This window comes from Mesoplodon bidens (genome assembly GCF_964165515.1).
Source record: "Mesoplodon bidens genome assembly, chromosome: 4".
Lineage (NCBI taxonomy): Eukaryota > Metazoa > Chordata > Mammalia > Artiodactyla > Ziphiidae > Mesoplodon > Mesoplodon bidens.
Window position 1 is genome coordinate 129,792,904 of NC_138160.1, and position 16,569 is coordinate 129,809,472.

General features: G+C 48.3%; 1 protein-coding gene across 1 annotated transcript; it reads left to right on the plus strand.

Moving 5' to 3' along the window:
* The first annotated feature begins 3,068 nt into the window (after positions 1 to 3,068).
* On the plus strand, positions 3,069 to 16,138 carry GM2A (ganglioside GM2 activator). The gene is made up of 4 exons (XM_081232903.1): positions 3,069 to 3,295; positions 8,163 to 8,324; positions 13,755 to 13,937; positions 14,276 to 16,138. The coding sequence occupies exons 1-4, from the start codon at positions 3,206 to 3,208 to the stop codon at positions 14,429 to 14,431; spliced, it is 591 nt and encodes a 196-aa protein (XP_081089029.1). The 5' UTR covers positions 3,069 to 3,205; the 3' UTR covers positions 14,432 to 16,138.
* Positions 16,139 to 16,569: the final 431 nt, after the last annotated feature.

Below are 16,569 nucleotides of genomic sequence, written 5' to 3' on the forward strand. Positions count from 1 at the left end.
TAAAACTTTCTCAGCTCCACACACCAACGTTTCGGTTTGTTTGGCCTCACTGTGTGTCAGGTGTGTGACCTTTGGGTTCAGCAACAAGGGCACTTCCCACACCAGGCTTTACGCTCACACTGGGTCTCCAACCACACACAAGCAAGGCTGGGAGGTCATCCTGAGCCATGTTATTCCAGGGCTCAGACCCAGTTGCTCCTCCAGGAAGCCCATGATGATGAACATTAGAGTGGCAACAACTTTCAAAGTTGCAACCCATCACTCCTAGAATGTGGGTTCTTCAAGGATAATGGTCTTGTTTTAGTAATTGCCACTTTTGTTTGTTTGTTTGTTTTTGGCCGCACCATACAGCATGTGGGTTATAGGAATGGGGGCAGGGCCTTTATTTTGTCTGACTTGAATCTATAAATATTTTTTGAATGAGTGAATAGCTTAGTACTGGGAGGTAGTTTGTTGTTATTATTATTATTATTAATCCTTGTTTTGCAAATGAGGAAACAGCCCAGAGAGGTTAAGGCCCCTGCTCAGGCTCTTACAAGACAAGCCTGGGTCTGCCTAACTGGAAGCAAGCACTCTGAACAAGCTACTGTCCTGTTCTTCCTTGCATCTTCCTTATGGTCTTGGTTTCCAGTCACTGTGTCTCTGGCTTTGCACAGTCTCCTCCAAAGCCCTCCAGATGGAGATGGCAGGCATTCTAATTCCCAAGGGATGTGCCCCCTCATTGAGAGGTTCTCCTAATTGGCCAGGAGATTTGACCTTTTACTGCCCAAGACCATTGACTTCTTGTGTGAAGGAGTGTGCCTGAGGCTGAGAGAATGGAGACTTTAGGAGCTGGGAGGAAATGATGTAGGGCTGCACCCCGAAGTCCTGCAGTCCTTGCAATCGCCCAGCCATGAGACTGAAGAAAGAACCCAGAGGGAGTCAGGGACAGAGGCATCAACTATTGCACAGGGAATCTTGCAAGTCAGAGGCAAATGTCCTGGAACGACCTCCCACTGTGTACAGATGGCAGCTGGCAGGACACAGCTGCAATCTCCGCTACACAGGGGAGGAGGAGGCTATTAGTTACAGGGGGCATGACGTCAGAAGGGCTCCTTAGTTGCCAGGGAGACTGTTGGAGCCTCCCCCCTCCCTCCCCAGCTCTTTGGGTTAGTAACCTTGCAAGGGGGCCACCGTTTCCTGTTGATAACTGAACATACTGGAGCTGTTCTGCTTCGAGGACTAAAAACATCATTAGCTGGGTGTCCAGCCGACCATGCAGGTAGTTGCTGATTAAGCTTTCACCTTATACATATACACAATGGAATATTACTCAGCCATTAAAAAGAATGAAATAATGCCATTTGCAGCAACATGGATGACATGGAGATTGTCAGTCATACTGAATGAAGTTAAGTCAGACAGAGAAAGAGAAATATCATAGGATATGCGGAATCTAAAAAGAAATGATACAAATGAACTTATTTACCAAACAGAAACAGACTCACAGAGTTAGGAAATGAACTTACTGTTACCAGTGGGGAAGGGTGAACGGAAGGGATAGTTAGGGAGTTTGGAATTGACAAAATAAAGGCCCTGCCCCCATTCCTATAACCCTACCGCACCTCCACAAAAACTAGGGTCTATTCAAGAAAAGCAATCAGCAAGTAAAGGGTAAAACAAAGAATGTTGCCCACCATCCAGTTCTACCTACAGTACAGCCTGAAAGGGGTTCAGGGAGGAGATTAGAATGAGACACTCTGTGCTCTGGGAAAACTGACAGAACAGGCCTTAGATATTTAGATATGTTCAGGAAGAATTTTTATGAACCTGATTCTTGCATCTTCTGGTAATTAGAAAAGCACTAAAACCATTGACTAAGATATCTGTCCTTTGTGACTAGCAGCAACCTTCTACGAGACGTGTGCTTGACTGCATGAACCCTTTCATTAGTTTGACACCTCTTATACCTCTGAGGGAACAGCCTCAGGAGAAGTGAGTTCTAGTTTTGCTTCTGCTCTGTGACATTGGACAAGTCCTCTCACTCAGGGGGCCTGAAATTGCACTTGTGTATAATGAAGAGGTTGTGCTAGATGAGAGAGGGAAGGGATTATCAGAATGGGAGGAAGGTGTGCAATTAGAAAAGCATATTAAAAGATCAGGTGAAGTCTGGAGCTTAGTTAATACATCAATGCTGGTTCTTAGTTTTTATAAAAAAAATACCCTTATATCTTAATGTTAACAATGGGGGAAACTAGGAGAGAGTTTTGCACTATTTTTGCAACTTTTCTGTAATCTAAAATTAATTCCAAAATTAAAAATTTCTTTTAAAAGATGATTAGGTTGTTTTAAATTCTATTAATGCGTTCATTTACTCAACAAAGATTGCCTATTATGTGTCACATTACTAGTGACCAGAAGTCATGGTTCCACCCCTTGTAGGGTTTACAATCTAGCGGTAATTTGGCAGGAATAGGGTCCCTATTGCTTTTTAAAAAATTAAACCTCAACTACAAAGTGTAGTAGCTTAGAGAAATCTTGGCTGATGAGGTATATATAAGCAGAATCCTTGCTCTATCACTTCTTAGCTGTGTGACCTTGGCAACGCTAACCTGCCTTATCATGTATGTTTCCTCTGTGGTAAAGTGGGGCAAAAAAATGGATTCCCTCGTAAGTGCTTAACAGCGCTTGGCATGCATTAAAGTACTTATAAAAGTTATCATTATCATTATAATAATTATTTAAAAGACACAGTGATTTGTAACACAGCTAAGGGGAAGCGTAGTATCGACAGGGAGCATGATATTTTTGTCAAGAAGGACTTGGGCGAACGAAAACATGACTGCCCTTCCAGCAGTGACGGTTCACAGCGTTAAGTTCAGAAACAGCCCCGCCCCTCCCTCGCACTCCGGCCCCGCCCCGCCCCGTAGTCGACCCGCCCCTTTTCTCCTCAGACTCTGCCTTCGCCACTGAAGGTGGGGCCTGTCGCCCACGGGCGAAGTGCGGGGCTAAAGGAGGAACCTTTGGGGGGCGGAGCCGGGAGAGCTCTGTCCAATCCCCGGCCCCGAAATCTCAGATCCGGAGGGGGCGGGACGCACGGGGAAGTGGCCGCACTCAGCTTTGCATAGCAATGCACAGCTTTGCATAACCAATACAGGCAGGCATTTAAAGGCGTCGTCGCCTCCACGAACCTTGTAGTTAACCCGGTGAGGACCCACCCTTTGTGATGAACCCCCTGATGCAGGCTCCTCTCCTCATCTCCCTGGGCTTGCTTCTCGCCGGCCCAGCGGCTGCTACACGCATCTTCTCGAACCAGGTGAGCATCCTGTCCTTTAGGAGGTTGCTTCCAGCATCCCAGCCCAGCTCGGGATGTGCGGGCTGGGGTGGGATATGGGGGTGGCCTCTCCGGTCTCTAGAATTACTTCTTTGCAGCAGAGCCTCCCAAAGTCACTCACTGTGGGACTCTGAGTGGGTCCTTTGCTCTCGGCGGGTTTCAGTTTCCCCATCTGTACAGAGGGGTGGGCTGTAAGGCTTTGCTCTGCTCCAGCAGGGTTGGAAGGGTTAATCTCAGTCCCGTCTGTACTCCTGTCCTCTTTCCAAACGTCTGAGTGAAATTTTAAGGAACTGCAAGACCAAGGCTCTAATCCCAGGCCCAGAGATGCAGCCCCGTTTACGTGCCCTCTTTTTCCGCCATGAAAATGCCTGGTACCCTTCCCCTCCCCTCTGTACTGCTCTGAGGCGCTGCTCCTCCTCGTGGGTGGGTGGGTTTGAGAGGCTCTTCACGCCAGAAGGTCCATACTTGCTCCTCTGGCGACAAAGGTGCAGCCCTGCTCCTGGGTGTGAGGCATGGAGAGGCAACAGCCTACAAGCTTCTCCCTTATCTTCTCAGTCACCCTGTGCTCCAGACCCTGGAGAAGGGGAAGTTGTGTCATTCTGAGAAGTAGAGAAGCCTAGTTCCATGGCCTCTTTGCTGCATACCTGGGGGTCAGACACTTAGTATCTCTGTCAGCAGTCAAAGAGAGAGGCCCAGCCTAGGTCTCCTCCTGCCAACCTCCTTGGAAATATTTGTCAGAGCCAGGAACAGGGCAGTGTGAGGGAAAGTGGGATAGGACTAGAAGGCTTGGCTTCTGATTCCTCCTCTGTCTCTAATCCATGGGAGTGGCATTTGGGCTCCTTAAGCCTTGTTCTCCTTATCTGTACAATGGGCTCGATAGTACCAACCTGCCTTTCTTTGATGGCTGTGGGTGAAGGGAAATGCTTCCATGGATGGAAAAGCTCTTATATCTTAAACTCATAAAGTGATAGAAGCCAGTGGGCTCGGCCTCACCCTGCCCCAGGGGCAAGGAGTCTATTTGACCTATTGAATGGAGGAGCAAAGAACTCTTGGCCTTACTGGCCCGGAGGGTTCACAGTTAGTCCCTGAGTGTAGGTTGAGAATGTTTCTCTTGGCTCCAGGTCTGACCACTATGAGGTGGTGTGGCTAAGTCTGGAACCAGTCCTACATCCCCGCTCTCCTACATGTCTTGGCTGTGGATGCCGTCCCAGACCAGAGGGTCTTACGTTGGCAGTTTTAGAGAGGCCATGAGACATCAGGGAGTTCACCCACCTTACCCAGCCCCATAGAGGATAGGGGACTCATCTGAGATTACACAGCAAGGGGCACTTTCCATTCTTATCTGCTATCATCCGGGTCTTCTCTGAGCTCATGTGATTCGGAACCCTTACCCTGAAACCCTGGGCCACATGAAGGCTGTGGGGTGATAGTGAGTGTTTGAGCATCGGGAAACCGGGAGTTCGTTCCTCTAATAGCATTAACCCGGTCTCATGACCCTGGGCTGTAGTGATCCTTAGATAAAAGGGGAGAATGTCTAGCCCCAGGCTGGGTGCAAAATAGGTACTTAATAGACTCTCTGGTAACTGTCTAATGTCATTTATTGTGCACATACTATGTGCTATGTGTTGAGCCAGGTGCTTTGCTCTTTATTTCCCTAATAAGCTTTTTTAGGGGAGTAATTTTAGACTTACAGAAAAGTTGCAAAGACAGTACAGAGTTCCCACACACTCCTCACTCAGTTTCCCCTAATGTTAACATCTTGTATTACCATGGTACATTTGTCAAGACTGAGAAACCAACATAGGTACATTACCACTAGCTAAACTCTAGACTTTATTTGGATTCTACCAGTTTTCCCATTAACGTCCTCTTTCTGTTCCAGGATCCAATCTCGGGCACCACATTGCATGTGTTGTCCTGTCTCCCCAGTCTCCTTTGGTCTGTGACAGTTTCTCAGACTTGTGTTTTCATGGCCGTGACAGTGTTGAGGAGTTGTGACCTGTACTTTCTGTATGCAAACTTCTCACTCTTACAGTAGCCCTGTGAGAAGATATAGTTATGCCCATTTAATATATGAGGAAATTGAGCCTCAAGAGGGGTCAACTGATGCATGTTCTCAGCTAGTGAGAGTGGCTGAGGTATGGTTTTAATCTAGGTCTGTGATTTGGACCCGTATTTCTGCCTCCACAGCTGTGCCTTTGCCCTCTGCCATACGTTGCCTCTTCCCACATGTTAGCCTAGGCTGCGATGACAAATATCTGGTGCCAGGCCTGCCCTTAGTGGGCATTGCTAACACATCATGCTTCCTTTTCCGGATGAGACTGGACTCAGCTTCAGAATTCACTGCGACAGAAGCCTCTAGTCAGCCATCGAGAAACCACCTTGTTAAGTCTCCCCAGAGCCTGAGGGAAGGAAGAGCGGGGTACTCTGGACACTTCCTCCAGCCTGGAATCAATCCTCGCTGTGAATCAGGCTGCCTTGGAATTTGTGAAAGCAGCTCTAGAAAATGGCTAGTCCTCCTACCCACCCTCCAGCCCAACTCTTAATCCCAGGCATGCTTTCATTTGATAGTGGCCTTCTAATTGACCTCCCGTGTTCTAAACTTGACCCTCTGCAGTCCATTCTCAACCATAAACCAGAGCATGGCCCTCTCCTGCAATGGCGTTCCATTGCACTTATAGGAAATCCAGCCTCCCGATGATGACCTATGAGGTCTGGCATGAATTAAATGACCCTGCCACCCCTCTAAGCTTACTTGGGTGCCTCATCCACTACATCTAGCCCACTGGCCTTGTAGGGCCTAGAGCAGCTGAGCATCTTCCCAGTGCGGGGCCTTTGCCCGTGTTCCCTCTGCCTGAACATTCTTTCAGTACGTGCATGGCTGACTCCTCATCTTGCAGGATTATAACTTCCTCATCACCCTATTTAAGTGAGTCTTTTGTTACTCTCAACACGACCCTCTGTTTGTTTCTTTTATGGCACCCAGAGATCATAGTGGGTAATATTTATTTACATTGGACTGTAAGCTCCTCACCAAAGGGCAGGCACATTTCTAATTGTTTACCTCTATGAACAGCCCTTGGCCCCGGGCCTGTGATCACTGCTTCATAAATATCTGCGGAATGAATGTTGAAGGAAACATTTGTTGGTACCTACCCTGCCTAAGGGGCTGTGGGGAATGCAGGGATGAATCAGGCCTTTCTTAGTCATGGCCCAATGCTTCATTCCAAGGGACAGAAGCCCATTCCAAGAAGCTCAAGTAAAGGGAAGTTTATTCCAGGTATACAAGGAATCTCATGGAACTAATGGCAGGAAGTGGCGGCTGGGATGTCTAATGGCTATCATTTAGGGAGCCAGCTCATGCTTTGTGCCTGGCATTGTGTTATGAGCTTTATGTACATGCTCTCACCCCCGCAACAGGTCTGGGAGCAGAATAGAAATGACTCCACTTAAAAGATGTGGAAATTGCAGCTCCAAAGGGGAAACTGGCCTGTAACATGATATGGTGGTCAAGCTATGATTTCAAGCCATGTCTACCAACTAAAGCCTTGATTTACCTATATCTTAGTCTAAAACCATGCCCTTGGCTGTTCCCCCCACTGCCTATTTAGATAGGGGGCCGGAGGCAGGGGGCGACTCTGTTCTCTTTTCCACAGACCAGCAGAGCCCTTAGTTCTTGTCCCTTTGGCTTGGTCATGAGTCTAGGTGTTCTGGCTCTGTCTTAAAGCTTATGACCCCGTGACAGCTCAAAGCCCAAAGTCCTCTGAATGATTTTGCCTCTGTCTCACTTCCCAAATTGGAGGCAGAGAGAATCTGTCCGCCTGGCCTGGGTTAAGTATTCTCTTTCGGCCCACCTACCTGTGGCTGTGTTGATGATGGGGGTCAACTTGGGGACGTGGGACTGGCAGGTTTTCCTTCTAAGATGGGATGTGTGTGGTGGGAATGCTGAAAGCCTCTCGTAGGTGGCCTTCAGGGGGCTGGGAAAGGTGTGAGTGGGTGGGCAGAGTCTGCATGGTATAGGAAGTGTTAAAGATCATAGACAGGGTTCTGTGGGAGTGGGGAGTCAGTGGTCATGTGTAGTTGGACACGATGGTGAAATCAGGAATCAGGAGACCTCTTGGGGGATGTGGAGGAAGAGGAGGAGATATGGCTCAGCAGAGGGGAGGGGAAGGACGGATGTGGGGTGTGGGACAGGGCAGGGCATGCGCAAAGGGAGTTAAGAAAGCACCGGTTAGGATTGCGCAAGTTTGTTCACTAGGGATTGTTCATCAACAGATGGCCCGCTGGGGATCTTTGCAGGTGTGTCCTAGTCCCTCCCTGGGCTAACTGTGCCTCCTTGAGGGTAGGGTGTTAGATATTGTTATGTTTCCCACTGTGTTTTGTGTTCCCTATTGTTCCTGGCCCTGGATTGGGCCTAGGGTGGGACGTGAGTAAGGTTCTGGGCATGGGCTGCAAAGCCGAATCCTCCAAAAGCCTCCCTCTAAGGAGATGCCAAGACTAGTTGGAGAGGAGTGGGGAGCAGGGAGGTGAGAGATCAGAGAAGGTATCTACCAAAGGTGGATATGGTTAGTCTCCTATTTTGAAGTTCAAGGTCTGTGATTCTGTGCTCTGTAGTTCACGGCACACTTTTGGGAGATTGTCTTTTAGTTTAGTCCTGCCTATGAAATGGGTAGGACCGGTGTTATTCCAGGTTTACAGGTGTGGAGTTGCAGATGAAGCTCATAGAGGGCAGGTACCTCGCCCACGGGCACACTGTCAGTAAACTGCTCTGTTAATCCTTCTAACCTGTGAGAGTTCCTTTTGTCAACTTTTCTTTTCTCTTCTTTTCTTGCTGCCTTATTGTCCTCAGCTCTTCCAGCTCGGTAGCTTTTCCTGGGATAACTGCGATGAGGGGAAGGACCCTGTGGTGATCAACAGCCTGACTGTGGAACCTGACCCCATTGTCATTCCTGGGAACATGACCGTCAGTGCTGAGGTCAGGACCACTGCGTACCTCAAAGATCCTCTGAAGGTGAGCCCAGGGGTGGGCAGGGTCAGGGAGGTGCTGGAGGGGAGGTGCTGTGGGCCAGAGGGAGGCCCCTGAGGCATGTATGCTCAGGGAACTGAATAATTTTGGAATCCTGGAATCCCAGAGCAGCAAAAGAAGCATAGATTTGTTAAATGTCCTTTCATAAGTTTATTTGCCTTTTGTATTTTTGTTTAGGAATAACCAGTTCATTCATGCCTGTTGCCTGTTTTAGGGGTGGATATTTGCATGTTTTCATACAGAACAATAGAAACTTTCTGTGTATCCATTGCAACTCCATATATTGTAGTCCTTTCCTCACTGGTTTCCATTGCTACCTTTATACCATATTATTATTTTTTTAGTATTTATTTGTTTATTTGGCTGCATCAGGTCTTAGTTGCGGCATGCAGGCTCTTCATTGCAGGGCACGGGGCTTCTCTCTAGTTGTGGCGCGCGGGCTCCAGAGCATGTGGGCTTAGTAGTTGCGACATATACTGTATTCTTGTATGCCTTCAGCCTGTCCTGGTGCAGATCTCTTCTGGCACCAGTTTCCTTTTGACTCTTTAAAAGGATTTCTGATTTGGAATCTGTGTACCTGAAACTACCCTTTGACTTGGTTAATCACAGCCCCTACCTCATACATTTCTCTGAGTGATTACTGAGTTAATAACATGGAGAGTTCCTTGCACAGGGCCTGGCACACAAGACCAGCTCGGTACATGTTAGCCCTTGTTAATATTTCCGTTAGTATCAATCTCTTCCTGTGGCTTCTTTGACCCAGACAGAGTCCTGTACATGCAAACAGCTCTCAGGCTTTGCTTTGTCCAGCACCTCTTCCCAGGTCTTCTCCAGGCTAGGCCACTGCATTTTCTTTAGCTGTTCTTCAAGTGATTTTCTACCAGGGTCACATTTCTACACTACCTGCACTGAGTCTGGAGCAAAGAGCTCTTTAGCGAGCTGGCCATCATGCTTGCTCTTCTGCCACTGCCATGCAAACTGCAGACGTTTCCAAGAACACTGATGCAGTACAACTGACTTGGAAGGAAAAAGCTGGTGAACTCCTTTTTCTTCCCCCAGCCTTTTCCTGGCTTCTTTATAGGCCATTAAAATGGGTTCCCCCCCACCCATTTTCTATTATAGATCTTCCTCAACTTCCTCAACATCCCAGTGAACCTAGCATAAGTTGAAAAATCTCGTTAAGTCGAAAGTGCATTTAATACACTTAACCTACCAAACATCACAGCTTAGCCTCGCCTACCTTAACCACACTCAGAACATGTACATTAGCCTACAGTTGGGCAAAATCATTTAACACAAAGCCTATTTTATGATAAGGTGTTGAATATTGAGTACTGTACTGAAAGTGAAAACCAGAATGGTTGTCTGGGTACAGAATGGTTTAAGTTGTTTACCCTCGTGATCGCATGGCTGATTGGGAGCTGTGGCTTCCTGTCACTGCCCAGCATCACCAGAGAGATTGGTACTGCATATTGCTAGCCTTGAAAAAGATCACAATTCATAACAGGAAGTACAGTTTCTACTGAATGTGTATTGCTTCTGTACCATCGTAAAGTTGAAAAATTGTAAGTTGAACCATCGTCAGTCTGTACTTTATTACCTGTCATAAATTTGGGCCATTGAGCTTTTTAAAATTGGACTCAGATTCCCACTGTAGGACTCAGATTCCTCCTACATATCTCTTATGTATATAGTTTTGATTTGGTTCCTTTATCTTTTCAGGGTATATGCATACTAGCTATTAAATGAAAGCTTCTCACCACTTGGGTAGGAGAAAAGATGAGTCTTCTTTTACAGATAAGGGACACTGAAGCTCAGAGAAGAATGCAACTTGCCCCAGGTCAGCATTCAAGGCTGGTGTCCTTATCTGGCTAATGTTTCCTATTCCTGAGCACTTTCTGGCGGGGAGGTAAATTAGTGCTTGGAGTTTTAGCAGGGGAGTATGCCAGGACTTTCCCCTTGACAGCAAAGACCCCTGCCCCCCAGGAGAGCTGCTAGGACGCAAGCACTGTATGAGCCTGAAGGGCTCTTAAGGTTAATGGCTTCTCCCCTTGTTACTGGGGCCCAGAGAGGAGTGACTGGTCCAGGCCACGCACCTGTTAGTGGCAGGAGAGAAACCTCCTCCTCTTCTGACCTTGCTGAAGTGAAATTTCTTCAATCAAAAGTCCCATTTGGGGCCTCCCTGGTGGCACAGTGGTTAAGAATCCGCATGCCTGGAGCCTGAGCTCTGCAACAAGAGAAGCCACCGCAGTGAGAAGCCCGGGCTCTGCAACGAAGAGTAGCCCCGGCTCGCCGCAACTAGAGAAAGCCCACGCGCAGCAATGAAGACTCAACGCAGCCAAAACTAAATAAATTAAATAAATAAAACAAAAAATTAAGGAAAAAAAAGTCCCATTTGGAACCTGGATGGACTTGATGCCAGCTACAATTTTTAGAAGTTGGATGCGCGAGATTCTGTGAGCCATGGGCAAGGTTAGAGTCTATCCAGGAATGCCTTTTTCTTCTTTTGATGTGTTCCACAGGATTTGGCATAATTTAGAACTCCCTTCTCTGAGCTCTCAAGTTCCAGCCTCTGAGACCTTCGTTTCCCCATCCTCAGGAATCGTAAATTGCTACCACATTTGGCATTTACACTTACTTCAGGCTTTTAGACACGCAGATTTCAGCCCTGATGGTTTACCTTTTTTTTCCCCCCTCTAAAGTCCTGTACCTGCAATGCCCCTGCCTGCGCCCTGTGATTGAGATATAACTGCCCCTTCCCTGATCTCATCAAATGTCTCCCCTTCAAGTCAGTTGCTAACAGTGGGTCCGTTTTTTTTAAAATTAATTTTATTTTTGGCTGCATTGGGTCTTTGTTGCTGTGTGCAGGCTTTCTCTAGTTGTGGCAAGCGGGGCTACTCTTCGTTGCGGTGCGTGTGCTTCTCATTGCAGTGGCTTCTAGGAACGTGGGCTTCAATAATTGTGGCATACAGGCTCAGCAGTTGTGGCTCGTGGGCTCCAGAGCGCAGGCTCAGTAGTTGTGGTGCATGGGCTTAGTTGCCCCACGGCATGTGGGATCTTCCCGGACCAGGGCTTGAACCCGTGTCCCCTGCACTGGCAGGCGGATTCTTAACCACTACACCACCAAGGAAGCCCCTATCAGTGGGTCTTTATCTAGAGCCTTGTGTGCCTAGCCCTGAGCTAGAGGCCAAGAGAAAAGTCATTGTTTTCAACCTGCAAGAAACTTGGACTCTTAGGAGGTCAGAACTGGTAGGTCTCTTCAGGATCATGAAATCCAAATACTCCATGGTCAAGATGGAGGAGCAGAGGCCTGAGGGGGGAAGGGACTTGCCCAAGCACCCTGGTGGGTACAGGGATCGTGATTCCATTACCTGTCAGTGACTGTCTGTCTTGTGGAACCAGGTCCCATGACACAGGGGTTTATTTAGGTTGAGCTGTGGAGGTGCTAAGGTAGTCCTGGAGTAGAGGGATTGATGGTCCCTTATTACTCAGCTTTGCTTGATTTTTTTTTTTTTGGCCACGCCACACGTCTTGTGGGATCTTAGTTCCCCAACCAGGGATTGAACTCGGGCCCATGGCAGTGAAAGCACCAAGTCCTAACCACTGGACTGCCCAGGGAACTCCCCCTGCTTGCTCTTCTGAGCCATATGAAGAAGTAGACTGAGAACAAGGACTGGAAAATCAGCCATGGTTTGTAATCCCCAAACGGCAGGCATGGCTGTTGCCTTAAGTTCGGGGTGCCCCCGCTGAGTACCTCCTGTGCTGTGCTTGTCCTGGCTGGGGGAGGCCTTGTTCCTGGTGGATGCAGCCCCACAGGCTTCCAGTGTGGTGGGAGGAGCCCAGGCAGGACTTGGTCCCTGCTGGTCCCCTCAGCTGGGTGTTCTTTCTTGTTCAGGGTAGAACTGGCTCAACCATTTTCATTGGGGTGTTAGCAAAACAAGGAGGGGTACGGAGGGGAGAAGTCCAGCAGGAAGTAATTTTTGGATTTTAGGCACTATGCTAAGTGTTTGACAGGCATTGTCTCACTGAGTGGGACCTTGTGAGAAAGGCAGACACTCTTAAAATATCCCATTTTGGAGATAAGGGAATGGAGACAGAAGAAATTCCCCAAGGGCACAAGAGTAGGAAGTGGCCGAAGTAGCATTCCACTCCAGGCCCTCAGCTCTTTCTAGGCAAAGGGGTTGAAGCAGGCTTGGCAGGAGAGGAGACAGGAGGGCTGGGAGGGGACCGTGCATGACTCGGGGTGGGGAATAACGTGTGGGTCAGCAGAGTGGGATGAGGCAAATTTGAGTTTGTCCACTCAGGATACAGGCTGCACGGACTTATCCCTTCCTCCTGGACCTGGATCCTGACACCTGGGGCAGTTAGAAGACTGAGTCCACAGCCTGGGGAGCCAGCCTGAGCCCAGCAGGCTCAAGGGTAATAAGTGCCCAGCCAGGATTTGTCTCTTAGAAACAAAAGCCCTGAATCAAGTGAGCTTGGGGGCTGAGATTCATAGGATGCTGTGATGTTACAGCCGAGAGTGGTTTCCTGCCATTACACCCACAGAGAATCAGACTTCCTCCTGCCCTTTCCCGACACTTTTCCCTGACACCTTTGGGGGGATACGATCATGGTCCCTAAGGCACCACTCATTTGGCTCTTAGGCAGCTAATACTTAGTGAATGCTTAGCCCGTGCCAGGCACAACTGGTCAGCCCCCACCTCCAGAACAGGAGCAGAATCGTGGCAGCATAGAGGTGCGAAGTACTCACAGATCTCCCCATCCAGCTTCTCTCTGGGTGCAGGAGTCCTTCTGAAGCTTCCCCAACAGGGTCCAGGCAGCCCATCTCTTCTTGAGGTGGTTGCATCTGTTGTAACCTCACTATGATTGTTAAGATCTTCCTGATAGCAAACCCAGAATGATCCCTCTGTAAATTCCTGTTGTTTTCAGTTCTGTCTTCTATGGCTGTACAGAGAAAATAGGATCCAAGAATAGCAGATGGGTTTGATCTTAGTAACCAACTCCAATCAGTTGGTGGTAGCTGCCTGAAGTCCTCTGAAGGAAAAGGTTCTGAAGCCAAGATTGGGCTGAGAAGGAAAGTCTAGAAGCAGTGCCACAGTTAGCCAATTAGCAGTTAGATGACAAGTGCATTTCAATTTCAACCAATGGATAGTGACGACCTAAAGAATTACAAGACTGTGTGATTCAGTGCAGGGGGAAAAAGAGTTACATTTGATTATTAATGTCTGCCATGGGCACAGGAAAGTATAGTGTTGGAGCATGTGCCACAATATTGTCATTTCTTGATCAGAATATCTCCCAGATCCCATCCAATTAAAAACTCTGTTAAAATAAAATGCTGACCTTTTAAAGAGGCAGAGGAACTGGTATGTTTGCCTTGGAATTTTACACTTTCTCCAACTCTCTCACCAGGTGGTACTAACTCTGGAGAAGGAAGTGGCTGGCTTTTGGGTCAAAGTCCCATGTATGGAGCAAGTTGGCAGCTGCACCTACGAGAACTTCTGTAATGTGCTTGAAGTGTTAATTCCCCATGAGAATCCCTGCCCAGAACCCCTGCACACCTATGGGCTTCCCTGTCACTGTCCCTTCAAACAAGTAAGTATAGGGAGGGGAGAGCATTCCCCCCGTGACTAGAGTAGAGACATGGGGTTTGGAGACATTCTCTTGCAGACCTGGATGTCTGTGGGTGTAAATTGATATGATCTATCCTGAATCACTTATCTTTTGGGGGCCTCGGTTTATCCAACTGTGAATGGGAGACCTGAAGCTCTATCTGACCACTGGTGTCCTTTTGCTATCACATTCTATGCTCTACATGGCTCTTAGGAGAGTGGGAGGAGGGGCAGTTTGCAGCTACAATCCTAGAGGTCACTCCAGGAGAGAGTCCCATCTGTAGGCTCTCACTGACCTGTGGTCCACTGCCTTTCCCACAGGGTACCTACTCACTGCCCAAGTCTGACTTCTTCCTGCCTGACCTGGAGCTGCCCAGCTGGCTCAGCAGTGGGAACTACCGCTCGAAGATCATCCTAAGCATCAACGGGAAGCATCTGGGCTGTGTCAAAATCTCCGCCTCCCTAAAGGGCAAATAAGGTGGCACCTGCCACAGCAGAATGAAGGGGATGTGAGGAAGGCATCCTCTTCTTTTGTTGGCCAAGGCCAGATTCTACTCTCTGTCCTTTCTCAAGCCCCCTTCTACAATGATGACACTCCCCCGCTGAAAGTCATTTTATGCCACCTACAGAATTTTTTTTTTTTTTTTCGGTATGCGGGCCTCTCGTTGTGGCCTCTCCTGTTGTGGAGCACAGGCTCCGGATGCTGCACAGGATCAGCGGCCATGGCTCACGGGCCTAACCGCTCCACGGCATGTGGGATCTTCCCGGACCGGGACACGAACCCGTGTCCCCTGCATTGGCAGGCAGATTCTCAACCACTGCACCACCAGGGAAGCCCCCACCTACAAAATTTTTAGGTGTGGGCCAGCAGCCCTAACCTAAAGGAGGATGAGCCTGGTGGTTTTTGACAGCCCAGGACATCTACTGGGCTGGCCACTGCATTTTCCTCCTCACCCCCATGGCTTTCTCCCTAAGAGCTCAACTCATTTTCTAAACAGTCAAGGAAGGGGGCTAACACGTTTTGTGACCCCACGTTCAGGCTGACCCAGTCTTGGTCTCCTGAAGTACCTTTATGATTTTTCTCATTGATTTTTTGTGTGCGTCGCTGACCTAAAAGCAGAGTGAGAGTACTAACAGTTTTCATTTTACTCCCACTCCCTTTTACAATGAAGGGTCTGAAGGAGTCGATCTCAGTCTGTTCCTCCATCAATGTCTATGATTTAGTGTTCTTTTCTAGACTTGCCCAGTTAACAGTGGGGCACAGTGTATCCTGGAGAGGCAGGGCATGTGATGGGAGAGATATCTGAGAATGCTCTATGTGTTTAAGACAGTCTGCGAACTCAGGTATCTGCAGGGCAAAGCGCAAGACATCAGTAAGTGATGAGGACCACGACGAACGTGTTGTTTGCGGGCACATCTTCCACTTTTTCCTTTGTATAACATAACTGATCCGAGGCAGCTGCTGCCCAGTCTCGAGCTGGGGGTATAGTCAGGGATGTGGGGACTGGGGTGAGTTGGGAAGGGCAAATCTGGTCCGTAGGGACAGCTGCTATCTAGCTATAGCCAGTGAGTACCACAGGAGAGTATGGGCCCAGCATTGCCAAATATTCTCAATTTCTTTTTCCCTCGAGAAGCCAGAAATCCAGACTTTTATATGAAATCAATTTTTAAATATTGGCAACAAATTATTTTTTTAAATACTGAGCAGGCAGAAGGGGCCAAACAGACTTGTCACTGGGGAAATCTGGTTGGCTCATGGGTGGCCAGTTCATGGCCTTGGATATAAGAATATGCATGCCTTGTCCTTTTAACCTTGAGACAACTCCTCCACCACTGTGTCTCCCTCCATCGGGTCAAAGCCATAGTGCCTGACCCTAGAATGCTCCTCCAGTGCTGGGGGAGTAGAGGCGGCCTCAGAGCTGTGAGCTCAGGGATCACGAGGCTGCCTTCCCTGGCCTTGGAGCACTGTCAGGGTGAGTGGGGCAGAGGATGAACAGGTGGACCCGCCAGCAGCCACTCTGTGGAGCAGGGATCCAGCGAAGAGAGGTGGACTCATGTCACGTGCCTGGCTTTGTTCACTTTCCTGTCCTCTCATGACAACTTAATCACCAATGACCAGCCCCATGTTCTGGGCTCACATGAAGGCTGGAATGGTAATAAATCTTTTTAACTTGAGGAGAATTCCTCCTTTGTTGTGGCTGCATATTTTCTCATTGATCACATCTCAGGATTTTTTTTAAAACATCTCTATTGGAGTATAATTGCTACATAATGGTGTGTTTCTGTTTTATAGTGAATCAGCTATACATATACATATATCCCCATATCTCTTCCCTCTTGTGTCTCCCTCCCTCCCATCCTCCCTATCCCATCCCTCTAGGTGGTCACAAAGCACCGAGCTGATCTCCCTGTGCTCCGTGGCTGCTTCCCACTAGCTATCTATTTTACATTTGGTAGTGTATATATGTCCATGCCACTCTCTCACTTCGTCCCAGCTTACCCTTCCCCCTTCCCGTGTCCTCAAGTCCATTCTCTACGTCTGCGTCTTTATTCCTGTCCTGCCCCTAGGTTCTTCAGAACCTTTTTTTTTTTAGATTCCATATATATGTGTTAGC

What these genes read in the sequence shown, in the direction of transcription:
- GM2A (XM_081232903.1), top strand. Translation starts at nt 3,206, where the DNA reads ATGAACCCCCTGATGCAGGCTCCTCTCCTCATCTCCCTGGGCTTGCTT. An exon ending in CACGCATCTTCTCGAACCAG is followed by an intron (nt 3,296 to 8,162) that starts GTGAGCATCCTG and finishes TATTGTCCTCAG; the next exon opens with CTCTTCCAGCTCGGTAGCTT. An exon ending in ACCTCAAAGATCCTCTGAAG is followed by an intron (nt 8,325 to 13,754) that starts GTGAGCCCAGGG and finishes CTCTCTCACCAG; the next exon opens with GTGGTACTAACTCTGGAGAA.